The sequence below is a fragment of the Neopelma chrysocephalum genome, unplaced genomic scaffold, assembly GCF_003984885.1.
Source record: "Neopelma chrysocephalum unplaced genomic scaffold, ASM398488v2 Primary Assembly neopelma1_127, whole genome shotgun sequence".
Classification (NCBI taxonomy): domain Eukaryota; kingdom Metazoa; phylum Chordata; class Aves; order Passeriformes; family Pipridae; genus Neopelma; species Neopelma chrysocephalum.
The window spans coordinates 201281-224845 of NW_020897789.1; the positions used below are offsets into that span (position 1 = coordinate 201281).

The 23565-nt window shown below is 38.3% G+C and overlaps 1 protein-coding gene across 3 annotated transcripts in view; it reads left to right on the plus strand.

Annotated features, from left to right (window-relative positions):
• The window catches only part of CDH8 (cadherin 8), a 153856-nt gene that overhangs the window by 72823 nt on the left and 57468 nt on the right, over positions 1-23565 (plus strand). For all 3 annotated transcript variants that reach the window (XM_027698402.1, XM_027698400.1, XM_027698401.1), the window contains 4 exons: positions 1439-1558; positions 14103-14270; positions 18110-18297; positions 20965-21218. In XM_027698402.1, coding sequence (XP_027554203.1) covers positions 1439-1558; positions 14103-14270; positions 18110-18297; positions 20965-21218 — 730 coding nt within the window. The remainder of the gene's footprint in view (positions 1-1438; positions 1559-14102; positions 14271-18109; positions 18298-20964; positions 21219-23565) is intronic.

Consider the following 23565-nt stretch of genomic DNA (forward strand, 5'->3'; position numbering starts at 1 on the left):
CCTCCCTTTGCTGATAATGTCCCCTCTAAGAATGGTTAAATTTACACCAAAAATAAATGACCAGTACAAGCCATAGGCTTTTTTTTTTTCTCTAGTAAGATGTAGTTCTGCAACCCATATTCCCTTCCCTGGGAATTATCCCATTACTTCCATGCAGCAAACCTGCCACCCAGCAGAACATGCAGTCCACAAGCGAGGTGTTATCCATCTTCCCAACCCCTGCCAGCCCCACATCCTGCTCTGATGTTGGAAGTGGCCGGGTGGGAAAGCGTGAAATGGCAGCTCCCGGGTCATATGCAAATTATATCTAAATATGCAAACATTCCTCTAAATAACTTGCATGTGCTGTAACCCGGGGGAGTGCCCGGAGCCATATCAGCTCTGTGCCTACAGGGAAGGAGGGAGAGAGAGCACGGGGCCAGGATGTGCCAAAGGGATCTCCTTCCCCTTTGCTCTCCTGCTCCTGTCCTGAAGTGACCTGTCCTTTGGATTCAGCAGCACACAAAGTGTGAGAAGGAGCAGGAGGCATACCCAGGAAGGGGCAGATTTGGGTGGGTGCTGTAATTCTTTTCAGTTCTGAGCATAAGAAATTGTAATTCAGCCTTTATCCTCCCTCCTGCTTTTGCTGCCTCTCCTTCTGTAGATATTATCTTTATTGTAAGCCTAATTAATGCAATCATACTTTTATTTCAACCAAAAAAAGGGTCTCTGCAACAACCTTAATGCAACCAACTGAATTTCATTCCATTTTGCTTCTTACAGAAATTGCAAGTGCTACGTTGCCTAAAAAATAAAAAGGGCAATTTTCTTTAATTTTTTTCTCTATTTATTTTTGACAGAGTATGGAATTTATAACTCTGGGTAGACAATGGCCCCCTGAGTGGCAGAGACTCATTTCAGAGACAATAGTTGTTGTCCTAACTCTGTCACTGTGGCCACATCAAATCATTATCATGGCTGCAAGCCAAGAGAAGAAAAAAAGAATCCTTTTTATTATTGTTTTTCAGTGTGGTCTCTGTGACTTGGCAAGGTTCTTTCAGATGTGAAATTGTGTTTTAAATGCAACATATTATATTTATTATTAACCTTCTATTTCATATCCCTTTGATATGATTCCTTTGCAAGTGCTTGAAGTCTACACAGATCTATCAGGTAGCTTTAAATGCATTCTACAAAGAAACCTTAAATAATACAGATACTAAAAGGGTTTTTGTTTTACCCAGAAGTTCAGGCTGCTGGCATATATCAGCTTGAAGGAAAAATGTTTTGTTTCTGTTCCACAAGTAATGTTTTAACTTGTTACCGATGTTTTTTTCTTCTCTTATTATTGTTACACAGCTCACCAGGAAATGAATTTTTGTTTCACATTAGTTTCTGAGTAACATATGCAAATCTCTAGTGAGTGTAAACATTAATTGTGTGCATTCTTTCTGTTTAGGCACCTTTGTTACTAAAGTAACAGCTACGGATGCAGATGACCCAGTGTATGGAAATAGTGCCAAGCTGGTTTATAGCATTCTGGAAGGACAGCCTTACTTCTCCATTGAGCCACACACAGGTGGGTGACTCGGAATGTGAATCCCTGGAATATGAAATGACTTTGAGCTGCACCAGGAGAGGCTTAGGTTGGGCATAGGAAAACTAACTTCGTGGAAGGGCTGCCCAGCCCTGTGACAGAGTCACCATCCCTGGGGGATGTAAAGCCGTGAGGATGTGGCACTCGGGAACATGGTTTAGTGCTGAGCTTGGCAGTGTGGGTGTGTTTGGACTCCATGATCTTAAAGGTCTTTTCCAGTGGAAACAATTCCATGATTGTATTTATACAGGTGTCCATCACTTCTGATTCACCAGTCCATCTTTGGTAGGACTTTTTCCATACATCCATTGCTACACATCACCTGCCTCTTTTGTATCCCATACAGCAATCAGAGAGGGTGGGTGTCTGTCAGCATCACCCAGGGGTGACAGGGTCTAACCTGGGTGCCCTCAGAGTCTGATCCTGTGACAAGAGAAAGGAAAAATATGTGTTAATGCCAATGGCAGGAAGGGTGATGGTAAAGTTACAGAAGTTACCAAAGCAAAACTGAAGGCTGAGAAAGAGCTGTGTGTGACTTATAACTGATCAGGGATTTTAAGGCTTGGCCCAGGGAATTTTATGAGCATAATGTAATTTTCAATATGAGACTATAGTATTTCCACTTAAAGAAAATACAGTTTAGCTTGGGAATTTTAGTGAATATGTTTTGTGTTTTCATTAAAATTACTTTTCTTTTTTGCTCGGGTGGATCAATCTGGGGAGAGAAAGAGCATCATACTGAGTGTTGATGTGGAGTTTTATGAGCCTGCATTTAGGATGACTTTGTTTCTCTGTGGTTTTATAGTCTTGCAAGTCATCTGAAAGAAGTGCCAATAAATCCATTCCCACTTGTTTTCTGGACGTATGTCAAACTTACAGTAAATTCATTTAAGTTATGTCTAAAAAGTGTTTTTTAAAGTGATTTGATATTATTTCTAATATTCTTTCACTTGTTACTAGAAGCTCTTTTTAATCACTGTGAGTCAAGCAGCTCTGATCTCCTAAGGAGAAGAAATCTAAAACTCATTTTAAAACATACAAAAAACCTCCTGAATTTATACAACTGTAGAGGATTAAAACAGGAATAAAAATTCTTCTTCTCATGCAGATTAACTAAATTATAAAATAAATGCTAGGAGAAATCATTAAAGGATGCTTTTAATAGATCAAGTGTACTATGTTTTCTCACCAACATTGAACACAGTACTCTCGTGCTCTTTAAAATCTGGAATGTCTTTAAATTTTTCTGGTGAAATTGCATGGAAAAAACTATTTGCCATTCCTGGAAATGCCCTAACTTGTGGGGACTTCATGTAAATACATCAATAATATTAATAGATTAATGGATTAATCCATTAAAGTTTTTTCTTCTGGTTGAGGGACAACTCTCCTAAAAATGAAAGTGACCTCCAGAATGTGATTCAGTCTTTTATTTTTATATTGCATGTAAAATAGAGTTTTACAGAGAATAACTCCAGCATAGTACAATGGGAAAAGAGCAGCTTGTTCCAAAAATAAGTGTATCAAGAGAGAGTTACTGGTGAAGCCCCTTAATTCCTGCTGACTGAGTTGTCACAAGTCATGTGGAAATATAACTCTGACCAGACCTCTGACCATCAAGTGTCAAAGGATACTGTTTGATTCCTTTAATATTACAAATTATTGCATGCCGTGATGACTGGCATCACCTAATTAGAGGGGAATTGTCTGTAGGATTTTTCTCAGTTTCTGTTAGGGAAAGTTAGTGCCTTAGCATGAGAACACCTCAGCTTTCCTAAAGGAGCTGAGAAATGTATTCTCCACCTACACAGAAGATTTTTCACTCCTTTCACAGAAAAATAGACTGAAAGAAATATTCCAAATGTTAAAAATTGTTTGATTTTACTCGAGTTTCTCATTTGTATTGCATTAAAACCTGATGCTTAATCCTAAGAAGTAGGTATTCCTCACCTAGGAAAATTGTTTTCATCATCGTGAAACCCAGACAGAACTCCAAAGCTTCCTGGTGAACCTGAAAATCCTGATTTTTCTCCTGTTTCACTAGCATTAATTCCCCCCTCCTACCTTCATTTTCAGTCACAAATATTCCTTTACATAGCAGCTCAGTTACCATGAAAACGACATTTTAGTTTCTGAGGGGAATTTATTCATAAAAATTCAACTGTGGCCGCAGTCCCTGAGCAAGTGGCTTCATGTTGAGGAGCTGCTTGTGAATCAACAAATGGTTTGAGATTCCCCTTCTTCTAGATCAAAGGAGGACATCAATTATATTCTTCTCTAAACCATTTCCACTGGGTGAGTTTATGTTCTGAGCCTGTCCTGTGTTTCTTTACCATCTCTATGCACTGGCCTCCCCCCATAGTTGAACCACCCCCCTGCTCTCACAGCTACCACCAAACAGCACACATTGGTTTGTTTAGGCTATGGAAACAACAAATATATAAATAGTAATATAAATAAATATATAAAATTCTAGTCATTAAGCCAACCAGACACAAGTAGCTATGTACAAAGTGCAGCCACGTCACTCAGGGTGAAAAAGACTGTTCTAAAACAAAATATCCAAAGCAAATAGAAAGTGTGTAAATGTTTCATTGTTTCTTTATATTTTCCAACGTTAGCAGTGTGAACCATCCCAACTCTTAGTAACTAAGCCAGGAAAACACCTTCTCTTGCACATTTGTATGTAGTGCTTGGGACCCTCAGGGAAAGTTTTCCTGTAGGAAGATGTTTGGAGACTGTTGTGACGGTGTAAAACTGAAGCAGAACAGGTGTAGTAGTGTTTTACCCAACACAAATCAAACCTGAAGCTCACCCTCCAAGCCTGGCAGGTATTTTAGGGTCTGGGCTTGTTTGGGACTTTTCTGGGGGGGTGGGAGGGGACGTGGGTTTGTGTATGGCTGCATTTTCTCTGCAATTACATTTCATTAGAGCCCCTGCTAAGTTGAAAACCTATTCAATTAATTTGAAAAAGAATTGTTCCTGAACACAGATCTTGTGTCTTTCCAAAAATGGAATGACTATTTTAAGAAATGGACTATGTGAAAGTCATCCACTGAAGAGTGTAAATATTTTCTGTCATTCATGGGAGCGTATCAAATGTTATCAAAAGTATAGCTATTTAGAGCAGATTTACTGACTGTTTTTATAAATGACTGGCCTCTTTTTGTCTTTGTTTATTAGAAACTAAGAGTAAATTTAGATGTGTGCAGCTACCAGCACGAGGGCAGCCACAGATAGGCTGTACTGTCTCTACATTTTTTAATTTCCTGGCTCAGAGCGAAGATTGTCTGACCTCACTGCTCTGTTTCAATGGCACGTGGAGAGCCAACCATGGGGAATAATCCCAGCCATGCCTCCTGACTGCTCTGCCTTCTGTAGCACCTGAACAAAAAGAGGGAGCAAAGGTGTGGGATGTGGCTTCATGCCTATGGTAGAAAGGATTCACACCTGAGGGCAAATGTGAGGAAAGCATTGCTTACCCTTCTGCTCCTTGGTTCCTACTGACTTGTCAGTAAGTGGGTGTAGCCCTCACCTGAATCACACTCCAGGTCGAAACTCTGACATTACTCTCAACCTCCTCACTGAAACAATTCTGTAATGCTGGGCACACAGAAATAAGTACCTGTGAGTGACCCGTGAAACAATAATTTTCCATTACCTGAGATGAAAAATGCATATACTGCTGCAGTTGTGGTTCTCAGGTTCTTCTCTGTGAGTTATAGACACATGAAAGGAGGTAATTCAGAAGTTATTTTTCACTCAGTGCTCTGAATATGGCTTAGGGTAAATGCTTTTTTGATGGCTTGTTCTAAATATTTTTTCTTTCCATAGGTGAATTTTAATATGACCACTGGTTTGGTGGTAGAGGGTAGATATAAATAATACATGACAATAATACAGATTTAGATTTTTCTGTGAGAGTTAAAATTTGTGACAACATCAGAATAGTAACAGAACTCATGGTGGACTGGAGTACATTCCTTGTATCATTATTGTTACATCTCACTAACTGATGTCAGGCTTCCTGCCTACTGTGTTTTATTTATAAAGGTATGTGAGCTGTGTGGATTCTCTCATAATCCAAATTATGACAATCCAAATGCTGGAAAAGGGGGTTTCTTAAGGCTGCTAAAAGTAGCTGGAGTACACTTCTCACTTTTAAGCTTTTTCAAGGATATTAAATCATGACTGTCAGCTTTAAAATAAGATTATCATAATGGAACGTAATATGAAGTGACACTGTGTTCTACAATATAGGGATGGCAGAGGAAATACATTTTCAGCTGTGTCTGACTTATTTACATTTCACATGAACTTAAATTATGTCACTCCTACACATACCTGAAATAAAGCTCCATGAACAAGGCAAATTACACCCAAGGCCCTCCTGCACTGGGAAGCACATGGGATTAGTCAGGCACAGACCTTTACTACGTGTGAGAAAGAACACATTTCAAACTAGGCTATGGCCCTTTGGTACAAAGCCAAGGCTCAGGTTACTGCAGCTGAGATGAATAGAAGAGCCAGGAGAACTAGAAGGCTGAAGACTCTCCTAATAAATGTGGGTATTTTTATGGAGAGTGAAAAATCAACTCTTTTTCCTATACCTGCTTTAACTTGCAATTGAAAGTGCACGTGCTTTAACCAGCAGAGCTTTTAATGATTTAGTGTGTGGCCCTCTCTGGTCCACAGTGTTGAACCCTGTAGTTCTGAAATCAGAACTTAAATGAATAGGTCTGGGAGGAATGAAAACTGCATTCAGCAGAAGCCGAGTTTGAATCTTTTTTAATTTACAGTCCAGCAGAATAAAAAGAAGTAAGGGAACAAGAGGGTAAACAGCTGCAACTTTTCAGTTATTGACATTTTTGTGATGTTACAGAGTGTTTCTTCTACCTGGTTGTTAATGTCCAGTTCATTAGCAATGGTACAGCACAAGGTGCCCTCAGAATATTGTGTGTAGGACTGATAAGACCAGTCATCATAAAAAAAGCCTGCAGAGATACTGAGGACAGTTCAAAGCAGCGTGGCTGAGGTCAGAAGCATATTACTTATAATGAAAGATTGATTGAACTTAATTTGTATAAACTGGATAAAAAGTGATTAAAGGAGGATATGAAATCACTACACAAATATTTGAGAGGTGTTAATAAAAGAGAGACATGGGGACTGTTTCTGTGGTTACTCCTGATAAGATGACAAGGCAACATTTCAGACTGGAGGGAGATGGGAAAGCAGTGCTGGTGCAGGAAGGACTCTGCAACTGTACAGGGAAAGTAATGAGCTGCTGGGAGCAGAACTCACTCGTGTTCAACAGAGCCTTTCCAAACAGTGCAGCTTCTAAATACTTTAGATTTAAAGCCTCATGGGATTAGTGTAGAGAGAGAACTTGTTTGACATGAGTCAGAGTGTGGATTGAACTGCTGCTTTCTAGCTCGCTTTATTGACTAGTGCTGCTGCCACATCCTTGCCAGTTACTACAGATTTAAAGTAAGTAAACTTCTAACTGCAAAAATGAAAAGAGGCACGCAGTGGGATGGTTAGGTGTTGTTCTGTCTTAGCAGGAGAGGTGTAGGAACTCCTTTTTATAGAATCATAGAGTGATAGAATGGTTGGATTGGAAAAGGGACCTTAAAGGTCATCTCATTCCGACCCCCTGCCAAGCACAGGGACATCTTCTACTGGAAGCAGGCAGGTGTTTGCAGCATCATACAGAAGGCAGGTCCATGCAGCCCAGACAGCAGCATTCCCAAGGCAGCAGAAAGGTTCCAGCGAATTCAGGGATTTTTAGAGTTTATCACTGATCGCTGCTGTTACAGCACCTCCAGCTCTGGCTTGACAGCATTTGCTGTGCTTGGGCACCGGGCTGAAATCAGAGCCTGTGTTCAAGCCAGTGGGATTCCTTTCTTGTCTTTGTGCACTGAGTAGACTGTGCAACTCCTCGGGTTGTTTGTACAGAGTGTCTTTGGTGGCTCTGCCAGTTGTCTTGGTGACAGCCCATTAGGAGAGTGGGACTGACACAGAGCACAGACCTGAGGGTCAGTCCCACCGCTCCTGCTTTTAGTTAGAACCATAAAGAGCAATTATTATAGATGAGGTGCTTGGATTGGGCCCTTCAGTAGCAGCAAGAGCTGTCTTTTCTGATTAATAGAGGAAGTATAAAATCACTGCAGAGACGTTTGAAAGCAGTTATGATGGTCTGGAGCTGGTAAAGCTGAGTGGCTTAAGATCAAGGCAGATTGGCATTTGGGAAAAAAGTGGTATCTGCTTCTAGAGTTTATCAAATAATGGTAGTCACAAAAAAGCTGATGCCACACATATTTCTTGGGTTTCAGAGCAATACCTCTATCATTTTAGAAAGCTAGTGAGGTGGTTTGAACTTGACTGTTCCTCACGCCGAGTTAGGAAAACGGGCAACAGATCTAAATAATGTTGTACTTCAAGAGCCTGAATTAGAGAGAGGAATTTGAACTACACAGCTGGGGCTGGAAAGCACCTGAAAAAGAATCCAAGGCTACTTTCTGTAAAGTGTCTAGTGTAATCATAGCTATTAGAGGATCGTTACAAATAAAATCCTGAGGAAACAAGGTCATAAATGCAGTGCAAAATGTCTATTTGCTGCATTCAGTCTCAGTTGTTGAGAGGGTGATACTTTCACCATGCCACTGAAATGGCCCCAGGGAAAAGGAGATGGCTGGTAAGTAGAGATTATAGCTTTTTACCCATTCAATAAAACCCAGACACAAGTTCACCTGAATTAAAACATTTAATATTCTAATAGGTGTTATCCAGTCGTATCCTATATTATATACTTCTAGCAGAATGCACACAGTGAAAGGTAGGTTGTGTTATTTCACATTCAATGGCAAATTTGCAAGGTCTACTTCAAAATGAAAACAAGATCAGAAAACACAAAACTGGCAGTAATATGGACTGAAAAAGAAAATACAATAGATGGGAGGTTACACAGGAAACAAGAATTAATATAACTATATTCAAACTTCATCTCACAGTTCAAAAAAACCTGCCATCTTCCTCATAAAATTTTCAAAAATAGGTATTAAAATAAAATATGTACACTATTAGCTCCTCTATTAAAAATACAAAAATGGCACAGAATCATTCCACAGAAAATGGTATAATATAGTATTTGATTCTCCACCTAGTCATTATTTTTGCTGTGTCTAATGTCTTTGATTTGAAATATATCTATATCTGAGTGTAGTTCAGACAACTCCTGGAATTGATAATTTTTATAGAAAGTTAGACAACTTAGCCAGAGATTGCAGATATTTTTCTTGTCTTGCTAAAGCAAAAATCCTAAGGCAGTAGAACTAAACAAGAAATCAGAATATTTGATGATAATTCTTATTAAAGAGATTATGGTGAGGGTAATTAGAATTAAAACCAGGGGATCAGTATTCCCGTATCATGTCATCAAAGTACTATATTTTTTCAAATTTGGAATGAAGTTAGTTGTGATCTATTCATTTTTTAGGAATGATGGTACAAGTTTTCCATAGATCTCCACGTGAACCTTTTTTAAGGACTGCTAAAACATCCCTGAGGTCAGTGTGCTTGACAGGAATACAAAGAATGCTTCTCACGGCTCTCTGAAGAAATTGCAAGATTGATTTTTCAGGAGTTTGGGTCCTGAAAGACTGTTCTATTTAATAAGAATCTCCACCAAAATTTTAGCACGGAAGGAAGATCAAAGCAATTACTGAGCTCTTCCAAAATTATGTAGGGAAAGTTCCAAAGTGTGCAAGTTGAAATAGCAGGAAGTCTTCAACAAAACATGTGAGATGAATGAGATGCTTAAGAAAGGCTTTTCAGGGCCAGATTCCAATTTTGCATAGTGCCTGCTTGGTTTTGTTCCATGTTCTCAATTATTATTATGTATAATTTTATAGCATTACCATAAAGACATCCTTAAAAAAAGTGGAGAGAAAAATGAAAGCCAGATCCTTATTTCTTTTGCTTCTTTTGCTTCTCCTCTTTCTCTTCGTGAGCTACAGCCTCTGACACGTTGCTGCTTTTCCCCTGGTCCTTTTCAGTGTGAGACAGTGTATATTCTTCCAAACAGGTTTTTGATAGTAGTCCACAGGGGTGCATTTTAACTGATTCAAGTTGTGAGGCAGATTGTGCAAATTGCTCAGTGTGTGCAGTTAAGGCCACTGCAAAAGTAAATCCCCTTCTGCAGCTGTTTTATTTGCCATTGAGCAGTGTGACACCAATGGCTGTTTAGGAAAAGCAACTCAGCCAAAAAAAAAAAAGAATAAAAAATAGCTACTTCCAGTATTGGGGGTTTTCATTCTCGAAAGGAGTAAATTGCTTCTTGACTCCTTTACCTTCCAACCTGCTTCCTGATCTTTCCAGCTTGAGGCAAAGGATCTGTAGGAAAATTCTGATGCAGGTTTCTGTTTAGTGGTTGTACTACATGCCCATTGAATGTTTTCATAAGACAAGGTTTATGCAATATTTTAGGGTGCACAGAGACAAAGCCTCAGCTTAGACATTATGAAAGGAGGAAACCTCTAGTGAAAATTGAGTGCCCTTTCCCCTAAAAGGATCAGGTTTATCCCTTCCCACTCTTGACAGATGATTGACTGATAGATTCTTGAAAACTTATGGGAATGGGAATACTAGAAACTCTACAGGCAGCCCTTTCTGTCAGTACTTGCCTTCTCCTTTAGAGAGTGTTCCCCTAATGTTAAACTGAAATCTCACTTGGTGCAGTTGAAACCCATTTTGTGGTGTATGTTTTAGGCCTGTGATTTCTTCTCTTATACCCAGTGCAGAAGGAGAGCAGTTCCCAGCATTTTTTACATATTTCCTCCTTTCCCTGCCTATATAAATCAACACTTTTCAAAACTGGGCACATTGATCCAGCTGCAGCCTTACCTGTATGAGTGAAGTGGAAAGATTATTCCACAGCTCTTCCATAGAACATGTTAATGAATATACCAGGAAATGTTTGAGCATTTTTATCAGCACTCAGCTCATTTTGACTCCACATTCTCTTCTGTCTTGTGAGTCATCTGCTCTATTGTAATTGGGAAGTTAATTGTTTCCCCCATGCAAAATGCTCTTTCCTTGCCAACTGGAGTTGTATCCTGCTATTTTAGACTATCCAGATTGTGAACATTGTTTTGAACTGTTCTTCCTATACTTGCAATGACTCCCAACTTTGTGTTATCTGAAAGGCTTGATAAGGCCTTCCTGCCTTCCATCATTCAGGAAATATTGAATGATGCTAGAAGCAGAACAAAGCCCATGAACCCTGTCATCCATCTCTCCACTTTGACAGTAAGCCATTGATAACTGTTCAGAATACAATCTCCCAACAAGCATCTACCTGCCTTACATTAGTTTATGGTAATTCTCTCGCTTTTAAACTGCTCCTGTTTGGCACATCCCATTTCAATCCATCACTGCATGCTGAAAGTGATTATGTTTTTATTCTCCATTTGTTTCTGGGTTGAATTGAAGCAGAGCAGGTTGAATGCTCAGTGAGTTAATGTTCTGTGTGCTGGATGTGTGTTAGTATTTGCTAAGCCTGAATTGTGTTCTAAAAATAAACAGAAGGTTTCAGTCCTTCCTGCAAGCCCAGGCTGAGAGCTGGGGAATAAAGCAAAAGAACAAATAAATATCCTTGAGATAGTCTGTGCATAGATCAGTCTGTGTTTGTCTTGATCACAATAGGTGAGGATGGAGCTTTATGGTGTTTATTAATTTGCCTCCTAAGAGGTATCAACACTTCTCCTTGCTGACCTCAAATCTGTAGATTCTGAGTGTAGGAATACTGGTGGTAACAATGAGCCTGTGTAATTTGGATGGATTTAATGTTTAAAAACCTTCCGTTCCTCTTATAGTCCTTTAAACAGTAAACTGCTTTTTAGCTTTTTATTGTGTTTGAAATTGAAACTTGACTTTGTCTTTGACTCAGCTTCTGGCAAGTGGTTTATGGTCTGAGACAGCAGATATGTATAAAACTATTGAAATAACAGCTTGTGTTAGTATCTTTGTACAGAAAAAGAAACCTCCAAATTTTTATGTCTTAAAACTCAGAAACTAGAGGGTTTTTTTAGGCACTTTTAAAAGTATTTAATCTTCCTAATATCTTTCAAACCATAGGCAGGGGCTAGACTGTTCCATACATTAAGAGACAAATTAAAATACATGTCTAGGAAAAATCATCACTTTAGTGAAATAATTGACTTGTCTCAGAGGAAACTGCAGAATGCAAAATATGGCATCCTATACAAGTCATCTGTAGGCTAGACTTAACTATGTAAATTAGGGTAAAAAACCCAAACAAACAGAGAAACTCTGCCTAAAAAATAATAGTGGAGAAAAAGTATAGGAGGCTTAATACAAACCCCATTGAAATAAGGTTTATTGATCTTTGGATCAGCTCTATTAATAAAAAATATGAATGTGGACCAAATTCTGATACCCTAAGTTTGCATTAACCTGCTTTTTATGAGCCATCTCATTTACAACAATAGACTTATTTGCTGAATGCATCATTATTATTCCTAAATAGTAACCCAGTCAGTCCAAATTGGTCACAGCTGTCAAATGCTTTTAGGAATAAGTATCATTTCCTCTCCTTACCCAGGCTGCCATGGAGGAAATGACCCTACTCTTTTACTGAATGCATTTTGCACCTATCACATCTGATAAATGTTTATTGTTATCTTCTGGGGGTTACTGTTCTGCTGTTTTCCTTCAGAAAACTTAAGCATATTCTTCAATGTGTTGCAGAGTAACTTCTGTTGTCTCCTAACTCACCTTTGCCTGCAGTGCTGTTGGCCTTGTGGCTTCAAACCTCGCTTGTCCTGCCCTGGAATGAAAAACCACTGACTGTGCATCCCCCTGGGCATGTCCCTTTGTCACCTGCCCCAGGTGACCCTGCCTTGGCAGGGGGGTTGGGCTGGATCCTCTCCAGAGGGGTCCCTTCCAGCCCCAACTCTTCTGTGGTTCTGAGTTCCCAGGGAACACGAGATTTCCTCTGGCTTGACTGCAGCAGAAATAAAACAGGGGTTTCGTTTTCATCCAGAATTAGACTTCCAAAATATCTAAGGAAACAACCAAAAATATTTTATAGCAATAATGTACAAAAGTGTAGGTTGCAAGAGTGCTCTCATGTCATGTTTGGTGGTTATAGAGTATTGCTGTATTCTAAATGCCTTCCATCCCCTTGCTCTCAGTGTGGTTCTGTGCTCAGCCACGAAAAGAAGGGCTGATCACACTCTTAGTATTATAATATTAAAGATAAATGGATAATTAATAAATATGAGCATTTACTTTAGAATTGATAAATGTTAGAATTTACTAAAAGGCATCTCTATTAATGGTAAAGACCAGGATCAGTTCTTTATTCTACGTGAATAGGTAATCTTAGCATTTCAGCCAGAGTGTCATTTCTAAGAAGCTTATTTAATAGAAACTGTGCCACACAAAAGAATAAAAGCTGTATGAAGTCTCCAAAGCTGTGCCAGTCCCAACAGAGAAATCAAAACTAACAGATTTACAAGAAGTATTGATTGACAACCGAAAACTCCTGACAATACTTAACAAATAATGGGTATAAAAAGCCAACTTAGAGCATGAGAGGTAATGAAATATATGAATTACAAAGATTTGGTGAGTTACTGTCAATGTCTGCCCAGACAAATGGGTTTGTTTGTTTGTTTGGGGTTTTGTTTGTTTTTGTTTTGGTTTTTGTTTGTTTGGTTTTTTGAGTTTTTGTTTGTTTGTTTTGGGTTTTTTTTAATAGAATGAAAACATGAATTAAAAGGGAAAAAAAAGTCCATATTTCAATTTAATATTTAGAATTGTTTTCCTTTACGATCTTATTATTGTTCTGGTGGACATTACTAAACTCTGATGAACACTAGTTAATTTTACCATTAAACTTTTAGTGTTGCACTTTGCATACATATTGAGAATGTAATAGCACATCACAGGTGGAAGAGTTTTGGAAAGAAAAAGTGGCTTTATTATTTCATTGTCCATGAAATCTATAGGAGTTTGCCCTGGATTTAATTGTGTTGTCCATTGCTGATATTTCCTGCTATCCCACTGACATTTTATATCTTGATATACAACAGATAATTTTACTTCTCTACATTGAAAATATTTTAACAACCTGACAGATGTTTACAGATTCAGTTTCCCATGTATTTGTCTTGTTTGGGAATTCTGTGGGGAAACAATGGATTTCTGTGGGTGATGCCACAGCAACCAAGGAGTTTGTCAGGAATAAAATGTAAAAAATAATGTTTATCACACAGCTATGATTAAGTCTTGGGTTTTGAACAGCAGTTTCATTACACTGCTAGTTAAATCAAGGTAGGTGACCTCTATTACACTTTTCTGAAAACCTCAAATTCTTCTTTGTATCAAGAGATGGACCTTTAGCAGATTTTTGGATACCATTATTTATGTTTATCCATAAAACCATCTGCAAACTGAATTTGGGTCTGTACCTGACTGTTTTTCCCCCCCATTATTGTAGCTATAATTAAAACAGCTCTTCCCAACATGGACAGAGAAGCCAAAGAGGAATACTTTGTGGTCATCCAAGCAAAGGACATGGGAGGACATATGGGTGGACTCTCTGGAACTACCACAGTGACAATTACACTCACGGATGTTAATGACAATCCTCCCAAATTTGCTCAGAGTAAGTGCCATTATGTGTATGTGTTCTATATAAGAAAGTATTCTAGTGTTGTTTTATTGTGTTGGTTTTTTTTAATCAAGGTGTTTTTTTAATTAATTTAATCTTTATATTGGCTGGGTTTGCAATGTAACTTTAAAAAAATTAAGCTGTTACTAGAGAAAGTTTTATAGCCCTCTGCCTCATTAAGAGCTTAGGTAAGAGGGAATTATGTCCACAAGAGTGTACACAGATCTGAGTCTTCCTTGTTACCCCTCTTACATCCACACAAAAGGGCTTGGGGACTTTTAAAATAAACATATTTACTCTCAGTGCAGTTGTTTCTACGTGCTTTGTTGCTTCCATCTCATGCAGACAAGTGACCCCACCAGTAAAAGACATATATAACAGATAAAAGAAATAAAGGTTTGACTAATTAGGTAATAGTGAAGAAAACAAAGAAGATAAGTCTGAGTCTAGATAATTGTTGATCTTTAATTCAAAATCCATATTTACTGCTGTGGTTCCAGTGGGTATCTTGCTGAGCTAGGTTAAAATGATTTGGCTTCCTGCTGAGATTCTCTGCAAGCTTTGTAGTCTATTTCCAAGATGAAGACAAAAAGAAAAAAGGAGAGGGATGAGAATATTGACTGGATCAATTTTATTTGGAACAGGTGCAATCTAACACACTATTAGAAACTTATCATTTTATCCAGCTTGTTCTGGAAAATTGAAGTTATAAGGTATTAAGAGTCAGTTTGGTTTGAGTTTGCATCTAGACTTTGTATCATTTTTGCTTCATTAGGAGTGTGTTTTTTTCTATTAAGGTACTCATGGACTAAGTGTAAAATTAATTCTTTTTTATGTATGCGTGACTTGAAGTCCACTTTTGCCCTGTTCTGAGGGCACAGAGTAAAATGGGTTTGTCCTAGTACTCAGCATGAGATAAATACCCTTCTGTAGTCTAGAAAATGCCCATAAAGATGGACAGAAGGAGAAATCTAAAATAAATAAGCAGAGGCAAAAGCTTATTTGCACAATATATATTTTATTACCTCATCTTAGTGGTTTTTAACAGATAAGCACTCTGCACAATAAAAGCTTTTCTCTCATAAAGTAGGAAACGCGTCAATTTTTTACTTTGCATCCCATTGCATTGCTTGTCCCTGTGTGTTAGTATTTTCCAACAATTTCCCTGATAATGTAAACTCCTGCACATGAACCATATCACCAGAATGCAGAGGGACATTTCCTTTGTACCTGCAATGCACTGTAGCTGTAACTCGGGGACTGCAGATCTACCTTTGCCAGCTTACCTGGCCCTTACATTTGTATCACTGCTCCTGTCTCAAAAAGCCTTTGGCTGCCAGTGTGACAAAAATCTGACCCGAAAATCAGCAGCACAACTGGTCCAAACTGGTAACCTTTAGGGGAGGTCTCAGCAGGGAGCACAGGGATTTGAAAGGGCCCTTTCCCTGTGCAGTTGGCTCCCATCTGTTCTCCTGCAGTTTGGGAACAGTGACACACTGACTGGGAGCATCAGGAAGATTGCAGCACTATCCCTGGAATATATTTTCTCCTAAGATCAGTTTTCCTCCAACAAAGAGCAAGGTGCTGCCTTTGAAGCTGTTTACTCAGTGCATTCCAGTGTAGGAGTCAAGCTTCCATCTGGGAATAACCACCTTGGTATAACCCTGACCATTGTGCAAATTCATTAGGAGAGACAAACCTGGGTATTCTGTACATATTGCATTTAATTATGAGCCATAGTAATATTATAACTAGATATTGCTACAGATTCTGCTTTTTAAACCCCAGCATTCAGAGCTTGCTGCCCAGCACTGCAGATTAACCACACTCTGGCCTTAGACAGGAGCTGATCAAGCCTAACATTTTTTTATACTGTTGAAGCACGGTTTGCATTTGCCTGGAAAGGAAAATAAGAAAGGATCAAACTCACAATCAGCCTAAGCAGAATGAAATCGAAATTCATAAGATGTAATACATGCTGCTTGCACAATAAATGGTAATGAGCTCGGGAAGCCGTGTGTTTTATCGGGTTATTGTTTCCAGGCAGGACAGAAATGTATATTTATGGTTTGATTTCAGAGTGTTAGCCTCCCGGGTTTTAGAAATGAAAAAGATGAACTTTCGCTACTTCTGTGATCTCTTTGAAATAATTTTAGAGGCGTTTTATAAGTCACCAAAGTTTTTAACCCGGCAGTTTACCGCGGAATTGTAATGAGGAGAACCGTGCGCTGCTGTGGAAACCAAGGGCTTTCAAAGCTGCATAACGTGGATTTTTGGTCAGCTCTGCACTATGACAGCACAATTGGTAATTCTGGAGAGGGATTTGTATAAAAGAGTCAGCTGCAGCATTATTTTCTAGGTTACAATGCTTTGTAAACTGTCTTAATAAATCCGAGAGCAAAATTTCAGCTTAAAAATGCAATCGGCTGTGCCTGGAGACTCAAACCCCAACGTGTGGACGGCACTATAAATGTTGAATACATAACTTAGCCTCCCGAGGCACTTCATTGCTTTGGCTGCTCATTGTTTGTGAGCCCTTATGGATATTCTGAGGAATCTTGATGATCTCCAAATTATCTCTAATAATTTAACCTGGAAACGTTAAAAACAAATCACTTTGGGACAGACTCCATGAGTAGCTAATATATGTGTTTGTGAATTCCTCCCAGTTTCCTTCCTGTTTTCAACTGTTGCTGCTGCAATCAGTCTAAAACAGGTAAAGCAACAACTCCAGAACACTGTTCTTGGAAAAATATTACTGCACATAACAGAAAAAAATACAGGTTGTCATAGAACAACAGGGGGACAGAGAAGAACAAGACCAGAACCTTCTGTCAAAACCTTCATGATCTCATCCTTGAATTCTTTTTGCCTATTTTAACTGCTAAATAGCACCACATTTCATTAGATCATGTACTAACTGTAGCTTCAATAAGTTTAAATTATGAAGAAGTAGAAAGACAGGGACTCCAGAGAGAATTTTGTGTGTAAAACATGCATGTGTCTTCTGGGGTTTAAAATATTGTTAGGAACAGGGAGATACAGTAGTAAAATGGGTATTTTGAGATTGTCTTAATAAAATTCCTACCTAAAATAATATATTTAAATAGATTTTGGACACTTTTTTGCTTAAAAGCTTTGAAGCAAGTGTTACAAAAAATAAAATACTGACAATTTGAATGGCAATTTCTAGTGGATTTCAGTCTAACTCTACAACCAAGTAGTAAATACAGTAATGATTGCCATGAAAAGTTATTGTTGCCAAGAAAACATAAGTTTTGGGAGTTTCCTTGAATGTTTCTTGATTAGTTTCTTACCACAAGTGGGAGGTGGAAGGGCTTAAACAAACAAAACCAAATCAAATTTTTAAAATTAGTAAATATTTGAAGTTATATAAGTATTTGCACAATATGTTTTTTAAAGTATGAGACCAGTTTTCTACAGGTTAAAAGGCAGAGTTTCATGGTCGAATTCTAACTCCATGTAAATAAAATGTCTGTAAATAAAAAGGTAAGTTCAACAGTGTCTGCAGGAGAGAACTTCATGTGCTTCTAGTGTTGAAAATAGCTTGATATTTGTGTTTGCCAACACTGAGCATCCCTGCAAGGAAGATGCAGGAGACCAGTGGAATGAAAAGAACATTCACATACAGTAAACTGAATATTCCTGTGTAAGGAACACATTTTGCTGCTTTCAGTAAATAACTTGTGTAAATGTGGGTTGTATCAGTTGGGCTTCTCAAGAGTTTGCATTGGGGAAGTATAAACATTGAAGAGCACACAAGGGACACTGGAACCAGGTGTAATGTTTAGTCTTTTCCTCTTATTTGTAAGGTCTGTATCACTTCTCAGTAATGGAAGATGTTGCTCTTGGTGAACCAATAGGAAGGGTGAAAGCAAATGACCTGGATATTGGAGACAATGCTAAATCATCCTATGATATTATTGAAGGAGATGGAATGGATATATTTGAAATTACTACAGATGCACAAACTCAGGACGGCATTATTAGAGTGAGAAAGGTAAATCATATCTCTGTTAAAAAAAATACATGTTTATTGTACATACAGCCAGGGATTCTTTTCTCTGTGGATGAGGTGTCAGGCCAGTGAAGGGATGAAAAAGGGGTGTATTGGCCACGTCCCTCACACTTTTCATTTAGGTGACAACTGGGGAGACATCCATGGATGCTGGGAATGTGTTAATCTTATCTGGGCTTCCATGGGGTCAAAGCATACAGGTTTTGCTTCTTTGATTCCGAAGCAGAAGAGTAGGTTAGATTTGGCTTTGGTGGTGGTGTAAACTTCCATAAAATCTTGGCTGAGTTTTCATCAAATGCCTTTTCTCAATTATTTGTTTTTCTGCATAGCTGTTATGGGAAAAAGTAAATCATGGGGAATTACTTAAATTGCCTGATGTGAGAGGCTTAACCTTCCACCTTTTCTCATGTTGAACTCTCGTCACTCAATGAATAAGGATTTTAGTGAACTTTGTCAAGGAGATCAGCAGTTTCACATGAGAAGTGTCAAATTTGGACCCTAAAGAAAATTATGTGAACTTTTCTATGCTTGTACAGTCTTGATGTGTGTAAAGGGAGGTAGTTGCATGTACACAATAGAAACACTACCCAGTTATATACAGAAATATGGGGAGAGACAGCATATCTAGGACAAAACCTGTCCAGCTAAGCCATCGAAGCATTAATTGCAGATTTAGTTTTCATTATTTTCTGGGGAAGGATAAAAAAAAGCTGTTTCTCATGCTGTGTTCAAAAAAAGCACATGAATGTAACTTACAGCGCTGGCAGAGAGGGTTTTAACTATGTACCACAGAGCACTCTAAATGAATCTTTGTTTTTAAGAAACAAAAGTAAACAAAACCCAAACCGTGACATCCCACTGAAAAAAAAGAGAGTCCAGTGAGTACAGGTAATTAATATTCCACTTTTACCTGTAATTAAAGAGGTCAGGCAGATTGCCTGTCAAAACTTTTTCTCAGTGAGTAGGTCAGCACTGTAGATTTATAATAAGCTGATGTATATTTATCTAAATTTAGATTTGTTCTTCTAAAGAGAAAATTGTGATATACATCCCAGATCTTCCTTCCTGTTATTTATTGTATGCTGTGGCCTCTTTTGTAAGCTAAAGCAATTAGCCTTTTACCCCAGTTCCCTTGGCTTTATTTCATAACTGAGTCTCCAACATAATGTTGTTTCATATATTCATTTTGACAGCAATAATAATTTTGGTTCTACTACAGTAGATGATGTATGGAGGGGACTGTTCACCAGCAGATTTTCTTGAGCATAAATTCGTGGGCTCCAGACAATGCTGAGTAAATTTTCAATATGATATTCTGATTAAGCACGACTAAATGTATTGGGGTGCTGTCATTTCTGTAAAGCATATGAAAAGCAATGGAAAAAGTGCTGCAGGAGCCATGATTGGGAAATTGTGAATATGCTGATTTGTAAATCACCATTCATAATTACAAAAGCTTACTAATTTAAGAGCTGCTAAAGAAGCAAGTTTTTATCATGTTTACTAGAATTTGTGAGAGAGAGCAAATCCCATTAGAGCTTGATTCATACCTGAAAAAAATCAACAGAATTTGAACATATACATATTGAAGGCTTTGACAGACTTCCTGAAGATTCCTGTTTGTGCTTTTGCTGGTATTTGCATTGCAGATTCAGAATGTCTATGTCCTCTTCTTTTTATCCCTGGGACATTATAATGCAAATCTTAATATCTTTCCAATGCTTGGCAATTTACATCTTTGAAATTTGAATCGTTGTGAGACACAAGAGAATTATATAGTGAATATACTGGTGTGCTTCAAGACACAAACTTGAATCTCCTCTAATGAAAAAGTCTAACACTCAAAAGTGTCACAGATTTGGGGTTTATTTGGTATTTCATTCCTTTAAATCCACTGTGTTTTCATCTTTTATGCTTTAATATGGAACTGTAAAATAGTGAAAACAGTGGTGACATGGCAGGTATATTGATGGAATAAAGTAATTGGTTTTGTGATTCTGTTTCTGGGGAAAAAAAGAGAAAAAAAAAGATACAGTAGTAGGAATTGCTACAGTTTTAAGAAATTCCTGAGAGATGTCTACCTCATTTACCCCTATAAACTGAAATACAGAGGAACCTGAAGTGCAATAATATTGAAGTAGTTTCTTATATGATTAGCTCTACATTTTTCCACATAATGCCTCTCATGTCCAACCAATAGTAATTGCTAGTTCTTTGAATTTTTCACATAGTTCTGGAAATAATAAAATATTTACTCTTTGTGGAGCTAGTATATTTTTTTTCTTATCTCCAACTACCAAAGCACTGATCAAGTGCATTATTACTATGCAAGTCGTGCCATCACCAACGAATTTGTAGTATTTATCTGATATGTGATTGTAATGGTATAATTCAGGAGAGAGAATATTTCAGTAAATTTCTTGTGAAAAGAAAGGAAACAGTTTTGTTTTCTCTGAGGCTGATAAATAAACAGATATCAATACATGCCTAGAAAATCTGCAGGTTGGGTTTCTGGGAGTGGGAAGCGATTGCATTAAAACTCACTGAACGTGCTTAAATGCACATAACTCCCATCCATCAGCATTATAGTCACTTGTTCTTTCTCTGTGGCCATTAGTAAAAGACATTTATCTTTGTCATTCTTAACAGCCACTGGACTTTGAGACCAAAAAATCCTATACTCTGAAGGTAGAGGCGGCCAACACCCACATCGATCCTCGCTTCATCGGGGGAGGCCCCTTCAAGGATACAGCAACGGTAAAAATTGTAGTAGAGGATGCTGATGAGCCACCAGTCTTTTCCTCACCTACTTACCTTCTGGAAGTGCATGAAAATGCTGCTCTTAACTCTGTGCTTGGTCAGGTGACGGCCCATGACCCCGACGTGTCTTCCAGCCCTATAAGGTAGTGCTGCTTTAAAGTGCTCTTTGGGAAAACTACTGGCAGAGTCCTAAGTGTGCTTCCCTTACCCACTGTGTGACACTGTTCTGTTCCTCTGAAAATACTCATGTAGGATTGGGTTGATGATGTTAAAGTTTATCAGTTCAGATCATTTTCAAAGTCCCCCAAATGCTCCTTGCCACAGGAGTAGTCTTATGAAACAGAGGAATGTAATGAAAATGGGAAATGTGAGCATTTCTTATGAGAAATATGAGGTTGGATGGGGTTGAATCATCAGTGTGAATCTCTGCAGTGAATTTAAATTATCCTGTAGAGTCTGCACTAACAATACTGAGTTTGTGCCGTGCAGTTGTAAGGTTGTCAAAATGTATTTTGTATTCCTTTGTCTAAACCCATTCCTGCTTTAAAGGTAGAAAGTCAGAGATCATTATGCCCATATGACTTTTGAGTCTTCAGTTTACAATATTTTTCTCTTTTTGATGTAATTTGAACAAAATCTGTTATTCCAGTTCCATCAAATCATTGGTTTCTACCTCATTTGACGAGCACACATTTTCTCCTCCTCCTTTGCAGCTTCCTCATGAGGGGCAACTCCATCTCTGCTCTCTGAGAGCAGGGACAGGACCTGAGGGAATGGCTGGAGCTGTGTCAGGGCAGGCTCAGGTTGGGTCTCAGGCAAAGGTTCTTCCTCCAGAGGGTGGTTGGGCACTGCCCAGGCTCCCCAGGGCAGTGGGCACAGCCCCAAGGCTGCCAGAGCTCCAGGAGGGTTTGGACAACGCTTTCAGGGACAGGGTGGGATTGTTGGGGTGTCTGTGCAGGGCCAGGAGTTGGGCTGGATGGTCCTTGTGTGTCCCTTCCAGTTCAGGATGTTCTGTGATTCTCATTTCTAAATCAGACTTTCAGAACTAGCTAAACATAGTGTTAACTAAGATTTGTAAACAACAGTGACATAGAGTGGGCAGTTTGATCTGTCACAAATGGAGCAGTGGCTCCATCCCTTATTTTGTTACTGCTGACCACAGGTGTCTGTGGAAAAGGCCTTGCATTGCTGGTGCAAAGCCAGGGGCCTTGGAAAGGTGTGTGAAGGCAGACACAGGGACAGCAAGTTGGCTTTCTTCCTTTTATTCCAGCTCAATAGTAATTTCCCTTTCAGTTTAACCTTAGTTCCTTCCCTCTACCCTGCTCTGCTTTACTCTTGGGCTCCTCAACCTCTTCATCCTGTCCCATTTGTTCCTCACCTCAGCCTGGCTTCACTCCTGCTTCAGTTTTAACTTGGCTATTTTTCCACTCTTGTTCTGTTGCCCCAGAATTCTTTTCCTGTCCTGCCCCAAACCCCTAATAATTTAGACCAGCTACAAGCCTACCTGTGTCCTAAAACTGAGCCTCTTTATTCTGTTGAAACCCCAAAAAAGGACTGAGTTAAAAATTTTCTTGATTTCCATTTGTTCGTCGTTTTATAAATCAAGAGACTTTCAAACTCTTAAAAGCAAAAATATTTTGTGTGTGCAAACTGGATTAGAATGTTGTTACTCATCAAGTCATATAGAAATACTTGGCATACATGAAACAGAATTGGCCAAAATTCCTTACATTTAACCAAAAGTGTAATTAATTAGTATGATTTATATCTTCTTTTAATAATCATATGCAGTACTTAAAAAGATTTAATTTTTTCCCACAGTATTGGCTTAATAGCTAATTAAGAAATATACAGACCTCAATTTTCTATGCAACTTCTTTGCTCTTGTCTGCTCACCTGATTAATTTGTCTTTGTCTGAGAGAGCTCTGGAAAGCCCAATTTTTTTTTTCCCATGACTTTGCATAAAAAAATATTTTAAGACAAAAAAAGTGGATTTCACTTTTAGTAATTAGTAATTCTCCTATTAAAGGAGAAAAAATATTCATCAGATACAAATAGGGAGCAGAGATGCAATTACTTTCTTTCCAATTTGGAACAAAAAAGGAACGTGTCAGGTTTTAAGAAAAATAGAAGCCTTGTTTTCTTGCTTTGGAATGTGCATTTCAAGTGTTTATTCTGTTATTGTATCACGTATATGATGTAAATTTTATGTATATGTTCTATGATACAATTTCAAAAATACTAAACTTTAATTAAAAATTTGAAAAAACAGAGTTAAACCAATCTGTTCTGAAAATGATGGGCTGTTTTAGTGCTCAGTATTGCCTGACCTTTTTTAATGTATCTTTTTTTCTTCAAAACAGAATTTTGGGAGGCAACAACCAATTGTAGTTCAAGGAAATTACATTTTTCAATAGCTATCTGTTCTATCAATATTTTGGTTAGACAGAGCTTTTGTGTATTATTTGTTATGAAAACCCAGGCAGCAC